Source organism: Cheilinus undulatus, linkage group 5 (genome assembly GCF_018320785.1).
Source record: "Cheilinus undulatus linkage group 5, ASM1832078v1, whole genome shotgun sequence".
Lineage (NCBI taxonomy): Eukaryota > Metazoa > Chordata > Actinopteri > Labriformes > Labridae > Cheilinus > Cheilinus undulatus.
In genome coordinates this window covers 17832500-17856113 of record NC_054869.1, presented here as the reverse complement: position 1 = coordinate 17856113, position 23614 = coordinate 17832500, and the positions used below count along the sequence as shown (strand labels likewise).

The following is a 23614-nucleotide window of genomic DNA, read 5'->3' as shown; positions in this document are numbered from 1 at the left end:
TGTGTGCGAGTGTATGTCCAAATGACTTTGCTGCCAGCTGTTCGCATACAAAGGCAGTGTGTTTCAATGCAGCTGGGTCCCAGAACACAGGGGGTGGAGTCAGACCATAGAGTGGTATGGACAGAAATAATATGCATATGTTTCTGGGCCCTAAATCATGTTTTATGAACACACACAAAAGGTGACCGACTTAGCCGGTGTACGCAAACAAGTGCATGCCAGTAAGTCAGTGCACAGTTCTTTTGGTTGCAACAGTGGAGTGAATTTTCTTGCTATAAAACAAATTGTTTAGAGCTACAGGAGAGCACAGGGAGCCCAGAGTCTGCCAAGCAGTGATCACTCCTGCAATTTATGGACACACTAAAGCTCGATGGCTCTTGAGCGTCTGTGCACACTCAGCCTAAAACACCAGGTCTGCATTATCATACAGCAGCACAAAGGGAGCTGGGAGGAGACGCAGGCAGGAATTTTAACTGCAGAATCATCTGAAAGCAATGTATAGGTGATAATTACAGGAAGTGTGCGTGTTAGTATCTCTACTGTATGGTTGTGTGTGGTCCCTTAACAGGCCAGAGGAGTATAGATTTATGAAATGCTGTGTACAGGTTCCAGAGCAGACTCATAAATAACTGTGAGCTTAGAAAAAGAGGTACATACTCAACCTGCAGGGTGGTTTATTATAAGGGGCAACAGCACAAAACACCTATAACAACATAAGAGCAACCCCTGTCTGTTCCTTCTCCAACTCACATCAGTTGAGAGGACCAAAGGGGGAAGAAACTGGGCTGCGTTCACAACACAAAATAATACCATCTGCAGTTATAATAAGCTTGACTGTATAAGCAGAACAAAAATATTTCAGACCATAAAAGGATAAAAAAGTCTTTAAAAATCACTGCACATAAAATTTGTTCTCATATCCTGGTAAAAACATGCCCCTTAATATGTGCTTTAATAACTGAGTTTATCAACAGTCTCATTATAATGAGAGCTGGGTGAGGTATATGAAAGCTTGTAAAACCAATGTAATGTAGAATTATAGGCTATGTGCTAAGTGACTGAGTATGCCTAAATAGCTAATTAGTCAGGATCACGTATGATTAACAGCTATAAATATTTCTTTATTAGCAGTTATTAATTAGCACTTATTGGTGTTTTTATGTTAGGCAGTGTGGTTGTTTTGAAATCCTCCTGCCCTTCCACAAGCATACATGGAAAGCACTGAGCAGGAACGGCACACATTCCTGCTCTTCCTATGCTGATCAGCAAAGCCTGAGGCAGGGAGAGAAGCAGCAAAAAACCTCGAGTAGAGCAGGTATCTACGACGACTGCATGGCACAGACTAACTCATATGCAGAATGAAGGAGGAGCTGGGGTGGAGGAAGGTTGCAAGATCAGCTTGCAGTGAGAAAGCAGAGTGTGGCCAGGCAAGAGCAGTTTAAATAAGGCAGTATGGGAGTGATTAGCTAGTAGCATTCATAGAACAAATCAGCCAGCTGTCAGCTGATGAGGGCTAGTGTGAGATCAGCTAATATAAATTATGGCAGCGCTTGACTCCTTTGCCTGACTTAACACTATATGCTCTATTTAATGGCTGACAAGGCAAACAGACAAATATTTCTACGTTTATGGGGATGCCAATTAGATTTTAGGGGTTCTGTTTGGACCTAGCTACCACTGGCTCTGTCCCGGAGTGTTATTAGTACCGCTATTTGCTGCCATAACCCATTAAGGAGTTAGAAAACGAGATACTGTTATTATTTTGGTTGCAATATGTTTACCACGTGCAGTGTTGTCTCATTTTAGTCACAGGAAAATCCCATCCATAAATTCTTCTTGTTAAGATGTTTGTTTACAGAATTAACATGGTAGCACTGCCTTGTGCTAAAACTGTAAAGTACAATACAGTCAAGCACAGGGGTCATATTCAAATTTGGGCCATTCATCTATATTTCAGACTTTGCTGCAGACAATCAAAATTGGACCATGGGCTGCATTTGGCCCCCGGCCCATAGTTTGGACACTCCTGGAATAGACTATCATGGCTTTCAAAATGCAATTAATGAATCAAGACACACATGAACAGTGATACTGTAACGTCATCTGTGAACTTATCTGGCACAGTGGGTGCTGTGCACTGCAGGCCTGGATCTCAGTCAATCATTGACCATTAAACAAGTTGACACAGTTTTATTAACTGATTAGACAGCTCTCCCTATGAGCTGCAGGCCCACACAGCCAAAGAATAGGAGACTTTAGGGAGAGACCGTGTACATAGCAGGTCTTTCTAAGCCCCTGATCAAAGCCTGCTGTGATCTCTCTTAATGAGAGCACTCAGCTAGTGCATCTCTAAGTGGGGAGATGGGCTAAACGGAGTTTAATCACATTAAAAGACACAGATGAGGCAAACAGGCTCTGATTTGACATCATATTCATCTGTGCTGGAATTTTTCACGTCAGTCTCATGCAGCCTGTTCTGTCACCAACACATAACATGTTTTAAAGAGATTTCTTTGGTGTGAGCTGAAGTTGGCGCTGATGCTTTTGCTGATCTAAGTGTGAAAATTGGACAGAGCATTTGGCTGAGCAGAGAAAAAAAGCTATTTGACTCTACCATGAACCCTTGTTTGTGTGTGTTTACATGTCAGGGTGATGGACAGCTCTCAGTAGGACAAGTTTTTTCACACCTCGGGTCAATGTGGGGGAGGAAAAAAAAACACTGACATTGGGCTTTGGCCATGTGTCCCAGCTGGTCAGCTGAAATGTTTTGACTTGGTCACATTTTGGATTTTAGCTTAAATGTATTTAGTGTCAACTATAAGAACAAGTGGAATCAATATGATTCTCTGCAGGAGAAACTTGTCATAAAGCAAAACCCCCTTTTTTCTATTCTTGTTAGCAATCACTAACAAAATATGAAACAATTCAATCAGGCAATTACTTGGAAACACTGTAGTCCATAAATGGATGTGAAGGACACTTATAGGATGAATGTTGCAGGAGAAGATCATAACTGCAGAATGGGCGATGATGAGGAGCCAAAGGCACATCAGATAAGAGGTCACAGTGCCACAGCTTCCCAAAGGAGAGTGGCTTCCCTGCTGGGTCCCGTACCATTAAGCTCCTTTTCATCCTCATGGGGGGCAAGTTATCTCACCACCGTAAACCCGTTGTAACACTTTTGCTGTGCACCACGCTCAAACACATTTCTAAAGCTCTCATTAGTCGACTTTACAAAATAAGCACGTCCCAAAAATACTGTTGCCAAAGGAACAGTTTCATCAGACTGGCACAATTTCAGTGATACAAAGCATCCACACATCCATATATCGCCACAATACTCGACTCAGTAATCCTGAGATTTCCTCTTCGTCTGAATCAGGATGAAGAAATCTGGGCTAATTAGTTGAGCCGGCCTACCCAGCATGCCGTCGTGCCAAACTCTGCTCCCAGACGCTTATTCTTCACTCAGACATGTATGGAGAAGTTCAGAAATGTGCAAAGAATATAATGTAAGACCAGCAATAGAGATTAAAATGAAAAATTTGTTGAAGTTTTATCCCTGCTTCTTCATCTAAAAGTGTACTTTAAACTGGGTCCAATTAAAGCACTTCTGTGAGCACAATGATACAAGTTGTAACAATCTAATATAACCCCTAACATCTCTGCTAATTGGTAACCAGCTGCCAGTAAACTGGACATGGGATGTTTGGCAGTGAGATGACATTATAATAAAACCCCAAAGGTCAGACAGAGAGAGAGAAAAGACTAAATAATATACATGGACTCCCCTCAGTTGTTCTGTTATCTTTACAATAGCCACTTTTATGAAAACTGATTTCTATTACGGCTGTAAAAACAATTATTATTCTTATCATGATTAATCTCCTTTTTGTCTAGTAACAGTAACCGACTTCCTGTTTGGATACAGAGCAGCCTATATTTGGAAAGACAATAAGGAACTTCTGGTAGATCAAAGATTATGATATGAAAAAGGAATTTGCTACGGATTGAGAATGAAATACGGGAACAGTAAATAGTGACATGTTTGATGACACAAGAAACAGACGACTTCTGACTTGTCCACTGAGCTGTCATGAGTTTTTTTTTTTTTTAAACATTTATTTTGGGCTTTTTAGTAGGGCTGGGACGATTCACTTTTCTCCCGATTCGATTTTTCACGATTTTTTTAGGTGCCGATTTGATTTAAATTGCGATTCTACGATATTGCAGATTTTTGCAACCTTTTGTTAGCTTTTTAAACACCAGTGAAAAAGATGAATGATAATGATGCCTACAGACTACATCAGGAAAAATACACATCACATGTGTATAACGATACATCACAAAATATGTCTAACTAGAGAATACAAAATAGTTATAAAATGGTCAAGTGCAGGATTTCTCAGTTTATTCACAACAATTTAGTATCAATTTCACAGAATTTGACACAGACTGAGCTAAATACTGAATATGAAGTGCATAAAGTCTATACATATGTGTGTAGTATATATATGTATAACTTATTATGTAATTTTAAGTTAATATCGAATTTAACAATGTAGAATTAAGCCATTTAAAAAAATATATAGTCCTGTATCATCTCGCATTTTACCTATCTTTGTTCAATCTGAAGATGAGGATTTTTCCCATTTGTTGAACTGAATTAAAATGCTACCGTGATTTTTTTTTTTTTAAGAAAAGGGGAATAAATTATTATAGAGTGAATGTACTCCAATCCTTTATATTTCATATTTTATCAGTTTTTTATGTCATTACATAATGTGTTTGTGGAGGGAGATTATGGGAGACGAGCTGATCGTCACGTCCAGCTTTAAGACTGATGGACTGTGTTTTGCGGAGGGCATGACGTGACAGGCCAGTATTTCTTTCTTGTGTTACTCAAGCCGTCATTCTTAACGACACTACACGGGACAGGTCCTTACAAATAATACGACTGTGATTATGGTTGCATGAGTAGAGACCAGTAGTAGCTTCAACGGGCTTGTTGGATGACGTTAGCCGTTAGCTGTAGCGCTAACGCGATGATGCCTAACTAGTAGATTTGTTGTGTTGTCTCAGTATTTTACTCTGGCGTGGCATATCTTGCAAACGACTGTCTAACTCCTGTCTAAGTCTGTCTATAAATGCGGCAGAAGTCGCTCTGCTGGGTAGGTACAAGCAACCGGCTCACACAGACCGGAAGTCTCGTGTGATCTCGTTGTCTCAAGAGAGAAGAGGCAATAGTCAACTGCCAGCTGGCGATGTCTGCCGCCAACTAGCGGTCAGGGGGTGAAATTACACCACAAACTACTGCACCAACAAAGTAAATAATTAGCTAATTAATTAAATATCGATACTGCATTTTAAAATATCGATACAATATCGCGCCAGGAAGTATCGTGATGCTTCAGTGTATCGATTTTTTGTCCCACCCCTACTTTTTAGTGCTTTTATTCAACAGAGCAGGACAGTGGATAGAATTAGAATAAGAAATGGGACGAGAGTGGGGCGAGACAAGCGGCAAAGGGCCACAGGCCAGATTCAAACCCAGGCTGCCCATGTACATGGGTAGCACCTTAGACCAACAGGCCATCTCGTGCCTTGTCATGAAGTTTTTTAAAGTAAAATGAGACATTAAGAGCAGTGGTGTGCTAATTTTTCATTGCTGAGTATTGATCGAGAAGTTGTGGTGGCTTAAAAGGGACAATAAAGTGTGTGATCAATGTGATCAAAATAATTAATAAGTTGACTCTAATAAGTGGCATTGAAGAAAATCATTTCTACAATGCAATGTGATAAAGACATGGACAGTTCTGCATCGATGCAGAGGCAGCTCATAATTGATGTAGATGGAGGCTGCATTTGTATTTTCTCACTACAGCTGGAGCTACCATCAATACTCAAATAAAGAGCAGCTTCACTTCTAAACACTGCTGCTTTCAATGCATTTCAACTGAAGCCTATCTTAAATGGTGCAGCTTTTCTCATCTTTGCAGTAGCAGTTTGTAAAGAGTGTGCTAGCTTACCTACCCAGAAATACTCTCTAGTGCAAGGAGATATGGAGCAAGACAGAAAGAGGAAATGAGCCGTCAAAATCAGGGATAAACGGACGCTAGTATGTTTGTTATGTTTATTGTCCCCACCAACAGTTTTTAACCAGCGTTGTTGTATGCTTTAGTGCTTTTGTGATCGCTAAATGCAGTACTGTGAAGCTTTACTACGAAACAAAACACACATCTGTGGAGCGACTGTACCATACGGTGACACAGAAAATAAATGAACTAAAAGCCCAATATGAACGATTTACCACAATCCTCGCACAATTAAACACTGCCCAACAACCTGCCAACAATCTTCCCTTAAAGCCACGTTAGTTTGACTTGATATAAAAAAACACTTTAAATGACACAGGAGGATATCTGTCACATTTTCATCTTAGATATAAAATCCAAGACAATTCCTTTCTCTAATTAAATCAGAGAAGTGTGAGAGTGAGGGAGGGATAGAGAGAAGCAGGTGATAAAATAGTTTAATTTCAATATGAAACATTATTTATTCAAATGTTTTAGAAAATAAGTTTACCCATAAATTAAGAAAAGAGAAAAACCCTGACTAATCCTTCAATCATACCTGAAATCATAAAGTCTATTTCAGTATGCGTTTTCCAAAAGCTTTTTTTTTTCCATGCAAACCTTTTACTTGATATAAATTAATGATATTAATCTAGTAATTTTGTGTTGTTAATATTATTCAATATCAATCAGTTTAATGGATGGATTTGTAAAGAAATTTACATTAACAGCGAGTTCAGACAACCTGCCTCCACTGATCAAGAGTAGCCATGTGCAGTAATGTTTAAAGTTGTGGATGCATTGGATACATCGAGTATCGCATTTTTGGTCTGATAATCACAATCACATCGACTCATAGGACGAGTCAAGATGCACAGCTCTAGCACTAAGTATAGATCTTAATCACATCATGATTAACGCATTAATGCTTACAGCTCTGATTTATATCAAACAGGTAGAGTATAGTAGTAGTAGATTTCTATATAATTACACTCTTCACTCAAGCCAGGTATTTTTCACTTATTGTTTTGTTGTACAAAATCAAAGCAGTTTTAGGGGATTTTTCTAGAACTTAATGGTTTCACAGGGCATTTTAATGTTTAAGTTGAGCAATTAATAATACTGCATGAAAAATCCTTTCAGACTGGCAAACATATCATTTCTATTTATAACACTGGACCAAATCATGTCATATGCACAGATAGCTTACCATGCCAGAAGTTTTTTGATTGACAGCATCACCAGCAGGACATTTATTTTTACCCTGTAACTAAGCGCACAGATGGTCCATGCTCTTAAACTGCAGCTTATCTTTTCAGAATTCTCAAGGAAACTCCACAATTTGACTATGCTTATACAAATTAAGTATAATAGAGAAGTACTCAGAGAATGTTGTCAAGAGTGCTTTGTTGTCCTTCCCAAAATATAAAATAGCCATTTTCTCTGTTAGTCTCTCTCTTAAACTCGTTGTTCTCTCTTGGAGCCCCATTCCTAGCCGAGAGCACTGCACTGTAGTCAAAGCTGCTTTTATCACTCTCTATTATTCATCATCACTGTTGCTACTGTTGCCTTATTTAGACTTTATGACCACATGTGTGTATATATAATCTCATGTGCTGCTCCCACGTGAGATCTGATGGAGGGGAGCTGAGGTCCATGATGGTGCACAATACAGAGATGGGAGATAACAAGGCAGCAGATACTCTACTTGTGTACTTGTACTATCAGGATGTTCTTGTGTCACTTCTGAACAGCCAGAGACCAGAAGTGAAAGTGGATCATTATAATATTCATGGAGCTGCAGGACTTTTGAGATGAGTCAAGGCAAAGCAGAATATGACTAAAGTGAACCTAAGCTCTCTGCTCTGAGGGGATAAAGGCCAATAGAGGGATGGATGAGGCACAGCTGGGGGGGGGTGTCAGTGTCATTGGTGAGAGAGGGGATTTTGGCTTTTAGTGCTGATGAAAGAAAGTTATATTACCATTGAAAGTAGAGTTGTTCCATCACTCCTACCAGTATTAAAAGTGTCCCTAATACTAACTAAAATCTTGTACCAGGGCTGATAGGACTCTTTAACTTTGATATGATATTAGGTAAAATCAAATCATATCAATACCTGCACTGCAAATAAGATTAACAACCGGGCTTCCAATAGGGGTACATTTCAGGTTTTACATTTTTGAACTGCACACATTCATAGTACAGAAAAAGTAACCGAAAACATATTTGGCATTCTTCATGTTAACCAAAAGGGCATTACAAGTGTTTTACGCTACAAAGGACATATATCAATATTTTTTTAAAAGGTTAATACTTTTCAATAAGGGCATAAAGGTACATGTAGTAGTACCGTACTGATTCTGATAGAGAAGGCATGTACTGAATGAATATACAGGAAGCTAAGCTACAACATGGATCGAAAAACAGGAGTGCAACCCACACCCTCCTGGTAACCACAGCAAACAACAGCAATAGACTGAATATTCCCAGCTACAAGTCTCCTGTTTGGTAACACCTAATTTCTCAATGAAATACAACAGTGGACCAAGACAATGACAAGACATATGTAGTGTGGACATTTAGCAGGTGCATCACTGACAGCACGTGTATCAGATCAATTAAAGCCTTTGAAACGGCACCACACAAACATGAACATGAACGCCACTGCGATTATGAGGAAAAAACAGAGCAAACGCAGCTCCCTTTGGAAGTTTGACATCCACTTGCTGGCAACCCTCATTCTCAAAAATGTCAGTTTTTTTAAGCAGCATATCTACAACCACCTAAGTTGTTCAGAAAAAAAAAATTTAAACACCCGTTAAAGTCAGTTGAGTCAAATTAAAGAATTTCTTTTCCTGCGCCTTTCAACAAAAAAGAAGTGGCGTCTCAGCAGTTGTATTTAATTCGGCCCCAACTGGCAGGAGTTTGGTGATAAAAATAGACTGTTCTACTGGATTTTAATAAACTTGTATGCACAAAGTAAAAATCAATATAAAGTCAAATTTAGCTGTTTTATTTTGAAAAGGACTTCATTCAATCTTTTACTACTAAATCAAAAATACATAAATCATGAAATACTCTGTCTTTTACAGTGTATGGAAAGTCCTGAAATGTTTCCTGTTATGTTTACTATTGCTGATTATAAAATGATTATTTTCCTCATTAAGGGTGAAGTAAACACACACAAAACTCACAAATCATGCATGAAGACCAAAACCCTGCAGTCTAGTCCACCATTCAGGCTCACAGCTGTGATTATATTAGTCCGCTATCTGTGCTGATGAATGCTGGACCAGTTTTTTGACAAGTTCATGAGATGAGAGCGTCTTTAGACCTTATTCAAGAAACTGTCCTGTCTGATCATGGGGGAAAAGCTTGTCTGGAGGCAGGAACATTTTAACCCCTCGTTGACATTGTTTTGAACTGTAAGGCTGAGATAAGGCTCCGTTGTTGTGGAGATGTGGTTCACATTTGTTCACTGCTGGGCCATCTTCTCTCCGACATGTTCAACTCTGGCAGGGAGTTTTCAGCAAAATGTTTGCACCCAGGCAAATCTCATATTCTGGGTTAAGTGTCTTTATGAGATTTTTAAATCCTGGCTTTTCAACAACACTGGGCTCATGTCTTTAGTGACGTGTTGTGTTAATGCCGCCAGAGTCATCTTGAACGAATACCGCCTGAGTTAGACCTCCTCCTTTTCAAAGTTGAAAGACTGCTCAATGCTGCAGATCCAGCGCTGTTTCTTGCTGCCTCAAAAGTCAGCTAGCTCCCCGCTAACTAGCCACGCTGCTGTGTTCACCTTCCTCTCCCTTGCTTCTCGCCGCTGATGCATATGTGCAGAGGAGTTTTCTGGATGGGCGCAGGCACAGGCGCAGGAGAGAGAGTTAACTCTCTGCTGAGAGATGCAATCAGGGACAATGGGAAAAGCGAAACTCTGGTGAGAAATGCACACTGGCGGCTCAAAACTTCCACATGATTTATAGTCGAATATTTGTAATATAGTAATTTTAACAACATGCTACATTCACAGAGCGAGGGCGAACAGGTAGCGCCAGAATCTATTTGTGGCGGGCCTAATTTATTTGTGGCGGTCCGCCACAAATAAATGCATGTATGGGAAACACTGCAACAGAAGCACTGAATGGGTCGATGATACTGCTTTCAAACTGTGGTGTTCACAAAATGTGACCCTGTTTACTGGTGGCCTTCAGTCGATTAAGATGCTGAAAACAGGAAAGAGTACTTTGCCTATTTCTATCGACTGAAGAGCATATTTTGACATATTAATGACATACTACACAAAGAGGCATTCACATGGACAGCTATGCACTGAGGCTTTGAGAAACGCCTGTTTCAATACACTTTCTTGATGTTTTTTCTGAGCATTCTTGAGGTGACCCAGTTAATTTGATAGTATCACTGACATTTGTGTTAAGTAGGCTTCTGCCGTACACTGTAGTGAGTGATGTCATTTTAAAGTGGTCAATAAGCCTACTACTGTTAAATAATCATTATGTGTATTTTCTATTATAGAGAAACAGGACTTTTTGTAAGTATTGGCTGTTACGCAAACTTTTTTAACGTTATTTGTACCTTTCGGATGGTCATTTGTGTAATTTCAGGTCTCTTTTGAAAATAAAGACTTTCATATAAAATAGAAGGTGGATTTGAAATGTAAGACTGCACACTGCTGTTTGACTGAGGACAGTTTTACAACCCTTGCGGTATACCATTAATTAATGGCTGCCATGAATTAAGACCCAAGGAATATTGCCACCACAGGACAATAAAAGTAGTATTTGTTACACTGCTCTGATTAATGGCGGCCATATTAATGTCATAGAGAACACGAGTAAGGTGAGATGCACTCACAGTCCCTCAGTCTGTCACTATGGTTCCTGCTTTCTGCCATTTCACAGCACTTACAGCCTGCTCTAGTTACTAATGGTGCACATTAACCCTTGAAGTGTCCTTGTGGGTGTGTGTGCATGTGTGCACAAGCATGTTATACACAGTGAGAAAGAGTTATGGACAGTAGAGAGGTGAAAAAAGGAGACAAAAAGAACAGTAGAGGGGATACAATTAATTTCAGAATGCTTGTGTGCATTTGCATGTGTGGCTGTGGTTCTTATCTCTGCCCTCCAGAACTACTTTTACAGACTGGGGATTCCACATTTACATATAGCTAAGCTCCAAAAACTACTGCAAAACTTAGAACTTCTGCTCTAATTTACTCCATCACTAATCTGCACACCAATACAGACACAAGCGCTACACAATATTTATTCAGCAATAATGCAGCAACGCACAATCTGCTGACATACAAATGCAAGCGGGCCAACATGAAACGAGCTTGTCTCATTCTCATATTGAGCCCCAGTTATTTTTCCTGCCTCTGTCTATGCTACCAAGAGCAGTGGTAAGCAGAAGATTATTTCAATTATTTCAATCAGCTTTAAGAGTTTATCCCCAACAAAACCCTTGATGCTATATTCAAAATAAATAGGAAGAAAAAATAAGGGATTTAACGGACTGAAAAGATGTAGGTGAAAAGTTTTTAAAATATTCATGTTAGGCAGTCGTTTAGCTATTAAGTTTGAGTTGACAAAGCAAAACAAGCCCTACTTCAAGCATTTCTAACAAAAACAAACAAACCAAAACTAAAAAAGAAGAATAAACACTAGATCATAACCAGACCCACATTCAAACTCGTGTTTACTTCTTTTAAAATGAAGGAAATGCAGTATTGCTGCTTTAGTCAGAAATGACTATATTGCAACCATAGTTTCGCTGCTCCCACAGTCTCCTAATGCCTTTCTCACAGCAGACGGCACACTCCCCTGCCCATACAGAAAACTCTCCTCCTGCATGCATGCTCTTATCGGAAGGAGAGGGAGGAAAACATGAGAGAGCTGAGAAAGCAAACATACCGCCAAGACAATTTTGCTCCGAAGAAAAACAGTGCTGGATCTCTCATCTGGCGGCGGTTCAGATTTTAAAAGGAAGCCATCAAACAAAACGTGGTAATCTGAACAAGTTGCTGCAAGATGACACCAAGATTACAACAGCAGTAACACAACACCAGAAAGTCTCGCTGAAGAGCCAAGATTTGAAATCTCATAGACACTTGACCCAAAGTATCATTTGCCTGGGGAGAATTTTTTGCAAAAAATCCCTGCCATAGTTGTATATGTCAGTAAGAGAAAATGTGGCCCAGCACAACTTACCCACAACTACAGATCTGATAGCCTTATCTCCACCTAACAGTACATTACATCGACAATTGGCCATGGTTGTCACAGCCCATGTGATATCTGTTTTGGGAACTAAATATGGTGGCTAATGCTAAGCTAGCGGCAGAGATGATCGAAAATGGATTAAAAATGGATAAAACGATGTTCAATATCAGAGTTACTGGTGTGGATTTGATTTTGAAAGACCCAAGAAAGTCACTCAAGTTCTAGGCTCGCTAGTAAAGCTACTGTTAGGGCGACAAAGGCGTGGAGAGCGTCATTAGAATGGCAAAGCAAAGGGCTTTCAGAAGGGAAAAAGTAAGTGGCTATGAGTTATGTTCAAAAGTTATTCAGCTTTTTATAACCTGTCTTGTCATACACGATGTTTGTCTCTGACTAATGAGGGAAATAATCATTTTTATTATAATAAAACGATAAACGATAGTAAACAAGACTGTAGAAATAATAGAAGGGTCTACTATAATCATCATTTTGGAGTCATTTTGTGCATCAAATGGCTGAATTAAACATTTAAACAATAATTTAGAGGAGATTTAATAAGATATTGTGATACTAATTTGAGGGAGTATCTCCCAAACCTGTTTTCTCCATTACTTAATGTCTTTATCAGTTGACACAGGACCTGTTGGCTGACTTTTTTAGATTTGTTTGATGGATGACATATTGAATAGTGGTGCTTTTACTAAAACAAAGATAGAAGTCAATTTAAATAGTCTTAACTGTGCTTAACTGACTGACTGCTAAGTGTTGAAATTATTTCATAAAAGGTCTCTTAATAAGTCAAATGCTAACCTGCACCTGCACTGCATCCTTTCACATCCTTCTATCAGATGTCTGTGCATCTTTTGTCACACACAATCCTCTCATCTGAGCCATTTACCAGCAAGTACACAGTGAGGTTTAATGTGAGCGGCATGATGCATGGAAGAAATAATAGTGTGAGTGAGTGTGATTTTATCTTTTATATCATTATTATCGATTCTATACGGTCGTGACAGCATTTCATCAGAGGGCCATGGGAGAAAGATGAAGCGTAGCCTAGATGGATTATCCATTATGTTAGGTCTCTGCAGATCTCCTGTGTGTGTTTGGTGTGTTAGGGTGCGCACAGTTTGTTGCTACACTCATATCAGCAACACAAGTGCAATTCCACTAAACAAACAAAACCTAATCATGGTGGAGCAGAATCAGAGTGAAAGAAAGCTCTCACACAGATTAAACACACACAACAGGTAGCAGGTATTGGAGTCTGTCAAACAGGGCGGCACGAATGAGTGACAGCTCTGAATCTGTTTCCACAGACTGACATGACAGATAGACGTGGATCGGCTGCCAGCAGCTCTGCATTAGCAGCTTGTCTGATTATCTGTCTGCAGGACTGAGCTCTCTTCTCCATGACCATCAATCCCTCTGCACCGTCAGGTCATCACTTCTATCCTAGTGCACCAAATTCACAAGGTGACTATACAGCACATGCTGTCCAGTGTGTCTTATTATGCAAGTATTTTCTTCATCTTCTCTTTCACTCTTCTTTTTTTCTTCTTGGGGCAGTCATGCCAGGACAAACCCACTAGAGCTTTGCCACTCTGCATGCCACAACACTTGCTTCTAAAAAGAGAAAGAAAAATAGGACAGGACTGAAAGAGCTCAGCTGTGGCATGTTGGGGCACTTTTTTTACTAGATTTTTTATGTGTGTTACAATCCAGAAACCAGAAGTATAAGCTGGATCCAAAGTTTTCAAAAGATGCTGAGAAAAAGTAAGAAACTCTCTGAGAGAGGAAGTGTGTGTATGTATAAGCAGAGTTAAAGATCTCTAAATGCTTGGGCGGAGAGGCAATACTGCAGCGGAGTAGAATATAAGTGGCTCATTTTTCAAACTATTCCTCAGACAACTGGCTCAAGGAGACTCACTAAACAAAGTCTAATTCCTCCCTTTTCCACCTCCTGCACTGCTGCTGTCATGCTATGCACTATAGAGTAATGGACTGCAGTTCCTTCTATGTTTCTAAGGCTGAATCTCCTTCCAACCTTTTGTGCCGCCTGCTGAAAAAAAAGCAAAGGACATCAGCAGAGAAAACAGAATGACCTCTACAGCAGACCACAGCAAGACTGGCGCACAGAGAGGGAGAGAAATACACTCATGTGACTGCAGAGGTGAGGGAAGAGAAGGAAAGAGACAGATGCATGCCAAAGGAGACATTTGAGATCATGATAGACAGGTAGAGAGACAGATAGCTGCACTGACAGAGACTTGACTGCACAAAGCTCCTCTGCAGTAAGTGCTTATTGATTGGAAGACACGGGCCGAGGCTACCACAGCTGGCGGACTGACACAGGATGCTGACTTGCTTCCCTTCTTGTATAATTGCAATGAAAAGCAGAAATGCATTAAGCTGTAATAAGGTAGGTTGAACTGCAGCCTGCAATGAGAATAGTGAAATCCCTTCACAATAAAAGCATCACTGAAGGCTGTTAGGAGGTGCTGTGGCACATCAGTGACCTTTTCACTACTAATGATCTGGGATGTTTGTGGTTGGAACAGCGGTAGAGACAAAATGAATACACACAGTGTGATTTGAGCACTGAACAAACACACATTAAAAGAGAGACGGGCACACATGCATGCGGGCTGTTTTCCAGGAATGAAAAGATCACATCTGACTTGCTCTTTCTCTCTGTGAGTGATGTTGATGCATGCAACCTTTTCAAATCAGCACGAGACTCAAATCTGGACTCTCTCTTGCATCAGGAAGCAGCCTCTCGTTAAGTAAAGCAAAGGCAATCAACAGACAGATGTGCAGTCAGTTGTTTTTGTTAATCCGAGCATGGATTGAGTTTCAGTGGTGACAACAAAGTTGATTATAGGAAGTGGTCAGAGCTACCAGCTCTCAGATGAAGAAACTAATGACCACCTGTCACACATGCTGAAGAAGAAAACACAGTTAGGGACAGTGTTCTCTTGAAGCGGCCCTTTTTGCTGCTCTTTTTTGTGGTTTAGCATGCACACTGCCTCCTTAAATAGAAGCAGGAACACAGCTTAGACATGCCTCTGCTTTGTGGACTGGCATCACGAGAGCCGCACATTTTTATACGAAAAAACCCATACATTTATTTTTATTGCTTTTTGAGAGGCAAAAGATTCTCATAGTGCAAATGTCGTTTTGACTCAAGTGTTCAGTTAGACTGTAGCTATTTTTGTGCAGCCAGTCCAAGACATTTGGGAAAGATTTATTCATAAGAGAGGGGAGAGGTTGACGCCTGGGAGATGTAAGTCATTATAGCGGTAATATCCTAGTGTTGTCACATTGTTCCAGCTCTCAGAGGCTGGGTGAGATGTCACAGTGCAGTCAGACAACATGGAATTGAAACACTATGCCAATCATGCTGAGGCTGTAGAAAATGAGTTAAGGTGAGTAAGGACCCAATCAACCTGCCACTATTATAATTGAAATGTCCATTACTCCATTAAAAGGAGTGCAGTAAGTGTATAACAGCCTGCCCAATCAGAGACAACTGCTATGATGCGATACCCAGTATTGCCAAAACCCCTTTATAAACTTGCAAATTTAACAATGTATTGCTAAGTAATTGAAGCAAGTGATTTCTATTGTATGACATGATAGACTTTACAACTCAATAGGTACAACTCTATAAAATGGCACATATCTTACACAATTTCTATGAACTCCAAGGAATAACATTTTAAAGCTTCTTCTTCAATAAATCTTAAGTAAGATACGGTCAGTCCTCTTCTACTTATTAACAGTTAGAGCGCCCATTCAAAAAGTTAGAAATTTATGAACCACATCCGCTGGCTGAATAAGCTGTAAGCCGAATTCATTCAAATGTCTTATTGAAACATTCCAGGTGCATTAAAATTCGATTAATCGAAGCAGATGTTCGGAATTTGCAAGATAACTTTAAAATGCTATGTTTTCCATCACGGCGTCACGTGCCTACTGAGCAGACGTTACATTCCACAGTGAATTGTCTTCAAAAACAAAAAAAAATCTGACAGCTAGCGCGACATGAAAGTGATAAATGACCCCAAAGTGTGACGTGAGTGCAGCTTACTGACAATTTCCGTTTCGTTTTACTCCAAGTTCCCTGAATTTTTCGGTTACAAAAGACAGTAAACAACACAAACAGCCCTTACCATTTGATTCATTGAGTTGTTCATCCTTTTTAACGAAGAGCCGTTAGCTTCACAACTCTCCCAAACTGGCAGCACGAACCCTTTTACGCAACACCAAGGTCCGTTTGACGTCCCACACACGAACACAGCGTGAAATACCCTAACTCAGATCTTCCCGTAGAGGCACCTCCATTAAAATGCGAAAAAGGGATTAAAAATCCACCAACTGTCCGTTAGAAAGCTTGAAAGTTGTTAAGGGTCCACGCGGACAGCACAAACCGCACTCTGGGTAATGTAGGAACGGCAGCGGTCATCACGTATGTGAACCCCTCTCTTTGCCGTCTTCATCGTCATCATCATTATCGTCACTGTCGTCGTCCAAACAGCTCCACAACCGGAATAAAACACACAACACCGCACACAAGGGAAGGATGACCGAGTGGTGGACCAACCGAGAGCTGTTTCAGAGGAGGCGGGGGTGTGTGTGTCAAGATGTGTGTGAGTCTAATCCATGTGCAGCAGCGAGCAGGCAGAGGAGAGCTAACTGTCATCTGTGTCCAGGGACCTCCAGGGGTCCTTGAGAATTCTAGGAGCGCTGGCAGGAATTTCCAGGAACAGGGTCATTTTCCACTACACAGTATAGGAGAACGTAGACTACTAAGAGTATGTTTTTCAGGGGTAAGTTGTCACTCCTCCGTTTTAGCTCTCTGACAAGTATTCAACGCGGGTCCCTGTCAAATCTCTCAAAATGGCAGTGCAGGGCTTCTGAGTAGTTGAAAGAAAGTGACGAGATGGATTTGGCAGCTCTGTGTTTGGCTATAGTTTGAAGTGGGATGTACGAGTGTCAGTAAAATGCTCCGTGGTCGCTCTGTGCCTACACCGCCCACAGTAGAACAAGGCAGTTTGTGTTTTTTTTTTTCAGGATTATGACTCAACTTTTTAAACAAGGGAAGGGACAAGTCTGAGAGCTGTTTGGACTGTTTAACAACATTCTTTTACCCAACAACCCTTTTGTTACTATCACTGGACATTTATGAAGTATACTGTATCTGAATTTACACAAAAATGTACATCTTTTAATATACTTTTGTTATGATTTTTCTTTGCAAAAGGGCTATTCCAAACAGAAAATGTCAGTCAGCCTCTTTAGCACAAAGAAAACTTGTAGTTCAGTGTCCCCATCATTATCACTGACTGTGGGGCAGACATAGGAGCCTTTGTTAGCCACCACTATTTATATATATTCTTTATACAAATTATTTTGCTGAATAAAGGATTACAACATCTGACCACTGGTAAGAAACCGCTTAGCCCAGTTGCTCTCTTTAGGGTGGGATTTTGCAACAGTGCTGTAATGAAGCTCTGTTGTCATTGTGCATATTTACACCTCTGTCATTTTCTCCAGTGTTGACACAGAGGTGGGGTAACTTGGTCCCATTGTTACTCTTTTATGATGTCCATTGTAGAGACAAAAGGTTACACATATGTAAATATCAAGCCTTGAACTGGCAATATGAATAGGATGACTAGTACCCCTATAACTTGTATCTTAAAAAAATAATGAGCCATTATTGACATCTGCTGTAAAAAAAAAAGAAATTTCAAAATAACCACAACAATAGTTATGGCATTGTTCAGCCCTCATATCTGTACTCTGTATCAGTGAGAGCCCAAATTTAAGTACTTGTACTTGAATTAGAAAACTGTGGTATCGGTTCATCACTAGTGGTTGGCATGTTGAAAACAATCCCAAAATATGTTTTAGACAAACTAAGAAACAGACAAAGAAGTAAAGCTCAAGCAGGCCTCAAACCTCCTGACAAGCAGCTACAACTCAATGAATTGTCACATCATGACCCTTATTATGCATAATTTGTAGCCGTCTTAAAACCAGAATGGAAGAAGTAAAAAAAAAAAAAGAAAAACTCCCCAGTTCAGTGTATGCCCATAAAGACATGACCCAAACTGTTTTCAAACCAGGCTGTAAATCTGTTTATTCCTGCTGTGAAAACGGCCGTTTTAACATGGGAGCGAATTTGGCTTTTGGTACTTCTGAAATCAGCCTCAAGTGGTCACTTGAGGAACTGCAGTTTTTTGCACATCCATTAGCTTCATCTTACAACCAGGGAGTTTGCTGCATGGTACAAAGACATAGCTTAATAAAAATGACAGAAATATCCTAGTTAATGATGAAAATGTAATGCAACTTATTGGAATTAGGCATTGAACTAAATTTGATTTGGAAAATAAAATAATCAAAACTCCTGTGTACACGTATAACATTGGTCAGCAGCCTCAGTGCATTTATGTGAAATTCTATACACAGCACAACTTATCATTCAACTGAAAATAGAAAGTCCATCCATCTCCCTGTTCCTGCTCTCTCTCTGCCGTCCTTTGCTTATTGCCTTGCCTGTATATGTGCGCACTGGGAAGTTGTTGTGCAGCGGAGTGTATCGCCTTGTCCGCTGGTGATGTATGAGAGTGATTTGTGGGCAGGTCGAAACGGAAAAACACGGACAAGTCCAGCTGGAATTAAGTGTGGGAATAAACCACCAACTGAGACTTTTGGCTGCATGAAATCCACACTGCAGGACTATAATTGGAGTGTTTTTGGGCATCTTTCATAAACTAAAGAATTTTAAAATTTCCTCTGCAGGAAATAAATGTATGTTTCCATTATTTTTTGTCCAACATTGTCCAAAATGTCAGCTGAGCAAATCGGGTATGAGAGAACTACAGCACTTGTTGTGTGTTTGTGGGTGAGATGAACAGAGGAATGAGATGCACAGCCCAGAGATGCAGCAGATGACATGTAGGAGGACCAAGAGGGAGGAGGAGAGTCCGTCTGTGGGCAGGCAGCCTCAGCTAATGGCAATAAAGTCCATCTCAATGGTTCAATATTACATCTGTGTGTCTGGCTGGCTGAAAGCAGCTCTTTACCTTTAGTTAAGGACAGCAGAGAAAGGGGAGAGGGTGCATTGTCATGCCATTTTGGGAGCTGAGGACACTCCCACAGAAGCTAAATGCATTAAAACCCCCAACAAGAGCGCTAACAGAGTCATGCAGTATTTAACACGTTCTTTCAGTCTGTTTGCATAAATCCATTTCCTCTTTGTTTTAGTAGACATGTGCAACAAAAACAAGGTGAGCCTTGATAACTAAGGACTTAGAGCTGTAAATATCCTACAGTTAATCAGATTAAGGTTTCATCAGTGAGTAGCCATGCCAAGCAGCCAGCCAGAGGAGTGCTGTCAGACTAATTTACACTCATGGTTCAGTGGCGGGCTCAGGAAACAACATGACTGAGTGACAATTCCTATACAAACAAAACAGCAGTGACCTGAGCTATCCACTATGGCTGTCAAAAATGTCAATACTTCCATATTTTTCAATTCCATATGTTTTAAACAATTCTTCCATTTTTCTACCATTGAAGGTGCTGAAGCTTCAAAAACTACATCTATGTCATGAAACAGAAGCTTAAGGGAGGAATGAATTAGTGATGTTCCCAGGTGAGTCATTTTGAATCCAGTTAAAGGCAAACATAACTGTGTTCAGTCAGCTAGTCAAAAGTTAAGAAAACTAAGCATTTGCTCTCTAGAATTAAGAAAACACTCAGGAAACATTCCAAACTGAGCATTGTTTATTTATGTATTAAAGACTGGATCACATAACTTGCCACAGCCTTTGCACAACCTTATCAAAAAAGTGCTAAACTGCACCGTTCCTACAAGATACTATCAATGCAATCCATGTTTACATTGTGGTTCAAAAGCATGGTTGCAATATAGCAGTAGCCATTAATTGAAGCTACAGCAGCTAGTAGTTGAAGGCAGCTGTATTACAGTTTAGAAATGGCATTTGACTGGGATTATAGGCCTAAACTGCTAAAAAAATGGATTAACCTAATGATAATTAAGGACTGATTACCAAGGAACCAGGTGTTTAATTGTTTAGCTGGCTAATTGCGCACATCCCCTGAAAGAACCCATCAAGGACTGCAGGCAAACTCCACCCTCTCTAAACTGTGCATATACAGTCATGTGCATACATTTTAGGCATGTAGGGCACTAAGGATCCATCACAGGGCCTGATATGCCACAAGTTCCCAAAATCAAGCTTGACAGCATCTCTTCTGTCTGGGCCTTTTCACCCCCTGGTAATATGCCCTGAATTAGTCTGCGGTTTTCGAGCCCTAATAGCACTCTAAGCCATGCTTACTACTACACCCCTTACTCTGTTCTGAGGGTGTGGACTTTGTTATTGTTTCAAATGATCATTTCCCCATGCCCCTGGTGATATGCGAGGACATCCAGAGCACAACCAGGGTTGTGTCGATCATCCTTCCCGGCCTATGGTGCCCTCGGGCAGCTTACTCGCCAAATCTATGCCTACTTCAGCCTAAATTTTTGGCCCAAACATGCCTAAAAGTTCTGCACAGTACTGTACATTGAACACATTTTGGTCCTAAAGTGTTGCCTATATGTATTTATGCAATTTAGACTGTGTGTAGAAGTCTGCTTGCAATTTTTGATCACTGAAAAAAAGAAACGTCTCAATATTGGGTTCCTAAACCTAGCCTTGGTATCAATACATGTATCAGTATTGTTTGATTGTTACTAGTATGATATCAACGTTTAAATTTTAATACCATGACAGCCCAAAAAGGGAGCATTACAAATAATGTAGCTAATCTGTTGTATATATTTAAGTATTCTACACACATTTTTGCAGAGCATCAGCTGATGTTTCCTGGCTGAATGAATCACTGCCAGCTGAATGAATGATAACATCATTCCCACTGTCATTACACCGCTTTTCACAGGATGAGAGGACATTCCTGGAGCCAGGCTCACCACACTCAGCCTCCCGAACACTTCCTATTGACTTTTTCCAAACAAGCATTGCTCTTCCTCTCTCCACTGATGCACACCCTAAAGCTCCCTTCCTTCCTACTACTGCAGCCAAATGTCTAATTATAGAACATTTTTTCACACCATTTATGTTTAATTTGTAATCCTTGTACAAGCGTTTAAAGGAATCAAACCATAATTCCTTTCTCTGCCTGGAGGAGTAGCTGCACAGTAAATAAGATTAACAAATTTCACACTTTGGGCTCGTGCAGATTTGAATCTGGTGCTTTTGTTGACAGTAGCTGTTGAAGGGCAGGCCTGTGTTTTTATTCCACATATCTTACACATTATTTTCAAAGCTTTTTGTGATTAAAGTTTACACAAGGCAATTTGACAAAAACTGACCCGCAGGAGCTGAGGCACATGGATAAGCCTCATTTGTTTTACTGCAAAGTGCAGGGATTAAGAACAACAGTACAGGAGTGTGAAGCCTTTGTCTTCCTGTAATTAACACATGTTGAAACCACTAACTATTCTACTGCTTCACACTATAATTATTGCAATCGTTTAGATTAATGGGGCAAAGCATGTGAATTATACTTATACTGTAGTGTGCATAACTGAAATGCATGTTTTAACAATTTGCATTTAAATAACAGGCATGAAATTGAGCTTCAAACAGGGCGGTAAGTCACCTGCTGAGCAAACACTAATGATGCATACCCTCTACTGCAGAACAACAGAATCCTTTCTTAAGATGAGACAGAAGGAGACAACACATTTTCACTCATGTCGGGTAGCCTATCAGCCTCCTCCTGGTCCTATGAAGGTACTGCAACATCTAAAGACACTGAATCAGGGCCATAAACTCCTCTGCTGCTCTTTGCTAAACTACCCAATAAACCCATGTTGTGACCTGCTTCTCTCCTAGAGTCAGGCCTTCTGAGGACATGGCACTTAATATAGACATGACATCAACATCACATGCAGGCTCATGGCTTCAAGCTTATTACAAGGTGATGATCACTCACCTTTCCTAGAAGCTCTCTGTCTGCAAAACTCATCTCATGCAATCAGTAACATCTTGCAGTATTTGCTGTATATAATTAAAGTTAGAACAACATAAATCATATTCACAGCTATATATACTAACTGTCAATCCTCACGCATCTTGCGGTGACAGCTGCACCAGCCAACTGTGAAGACATGGGCCATGTGTGGGTTTTTATGTAGGCTTCAAATAGAGCCTCCATAAACTTACATGTGCGGTTGCATAACAGCCAACTGTCCGTCTATGTTCAGTGACACACTGACCAATGACTAAGTGCCAGAGTAAATTGGTTTATCAGGGGCTAACAGGGGTCTTCCTTCTGTTCTCAGCCAATCATATCAAGCCATGCTTCTCCTGAAAAACCAATAGGAATCCCTGTCCAGTTCCTCGGTCCAGCCCATTGAAGATAAGATGGATTAACCTTTTCATCTCCTAATGATGAAGAGATTAGAAACACATACGGCGACACATGGATGCACTTCAACTGTGACAACCTGAAGTGGCTGCAGTGAAGGTGGGGGCGTGGGAGGACACAGTGGGTAATTGAGTTCAGGGTGTGTGTCCTTAGATGTGTGTTACTATGGAAGAAGGAAGCAGAATAGAGAAGAGTGTGGTGTTAACCAGCTAAAGCTATAACAATTAAAAGATTAAATTAAAAGCCAGCTATTCTAATCATCTCTTAATGGTGTCAGTAACATTTCTTAGATGTGCAAATTCCAGCTCTTTCTTCAATTAAGACAGTAGATTTAAAAATGTCTTTGGACTTTACATATCATCTGTAAATATCAACCTAAATTAGCTGTAAAAAATTGGCTGTATTTACAAATAAATTCATGGAGTTTTAGATAGGACTACCAGACCTACATCAGCTGAAACCTTTTTTTTCTAATCATCATGCCTTAAATTTTACTGTGTTAAAGGTAAAGTTAGTCAATGTTTGTTTTTTTTCCACTACCAGTGGTAAATACACACTTTTTAAACTATGTTGGTGCCTAAATGGTGTCTGAAACAACAGAGAAAAAAGTATGGTAAAAGGAGGTGCTTGAATAAACACCATCTTTCAATCTTACTACTATAATTGACAGCGTCTCTGTCCGTCTGTCTGTCTATGTTGATTTGCACGCCACACCATTGCTCCAATTGTCCCTGAAACCTTTCAAAAGAATTCTTTGGTGTACTTGTTCAAAACTGGTGCCATGAAAAAAAAAAAATATATATGTGCAGATTTCCTGTGAAATCCAA

General features: G+C 40.1%; 1 protein-coding gene and 1 long non-coding RNA gene across 5 annotated transcripts in view; one reads left to right on the top strand and one right to left on the bottom strand.

The window, feature by feature from the left end:
• Positions 1-23614, bottom strand: part of rtkn (rhotekin) — a 98357-nt gene that overhangs the window by 27196 nt on the left and 47547 nt on the right. The window contains exon 1 of one of the 4 annotated variants that reach the window (XM_041787500.1): positions 16487-16862. The exons of the other annotated variants lie outside the window; for them this stretch is intronic. Within the exon in view, the coding sequence (XP_041643434.1) occupies positions 16487-16510 (24 nt within the window). The 5' untranslated portion in view covers positions 16511-16862. Of the gene's footprint in view, positions 1-16486; positions 16863-23614 lie in introns of those variants that run through there. 4 annotated transcript variants of the gene reach the window in all.
• LOC121509828 lies at positions 17012-23345 on the top strand. The gene is made up of 3 exons (XR_005991897.1): positions 17012-17143; positions 19905-19980; positions 22702-23345. It is a non-coding gene; the product is annotated as an uncharacterized LOC121509828 (long non-coding RNA).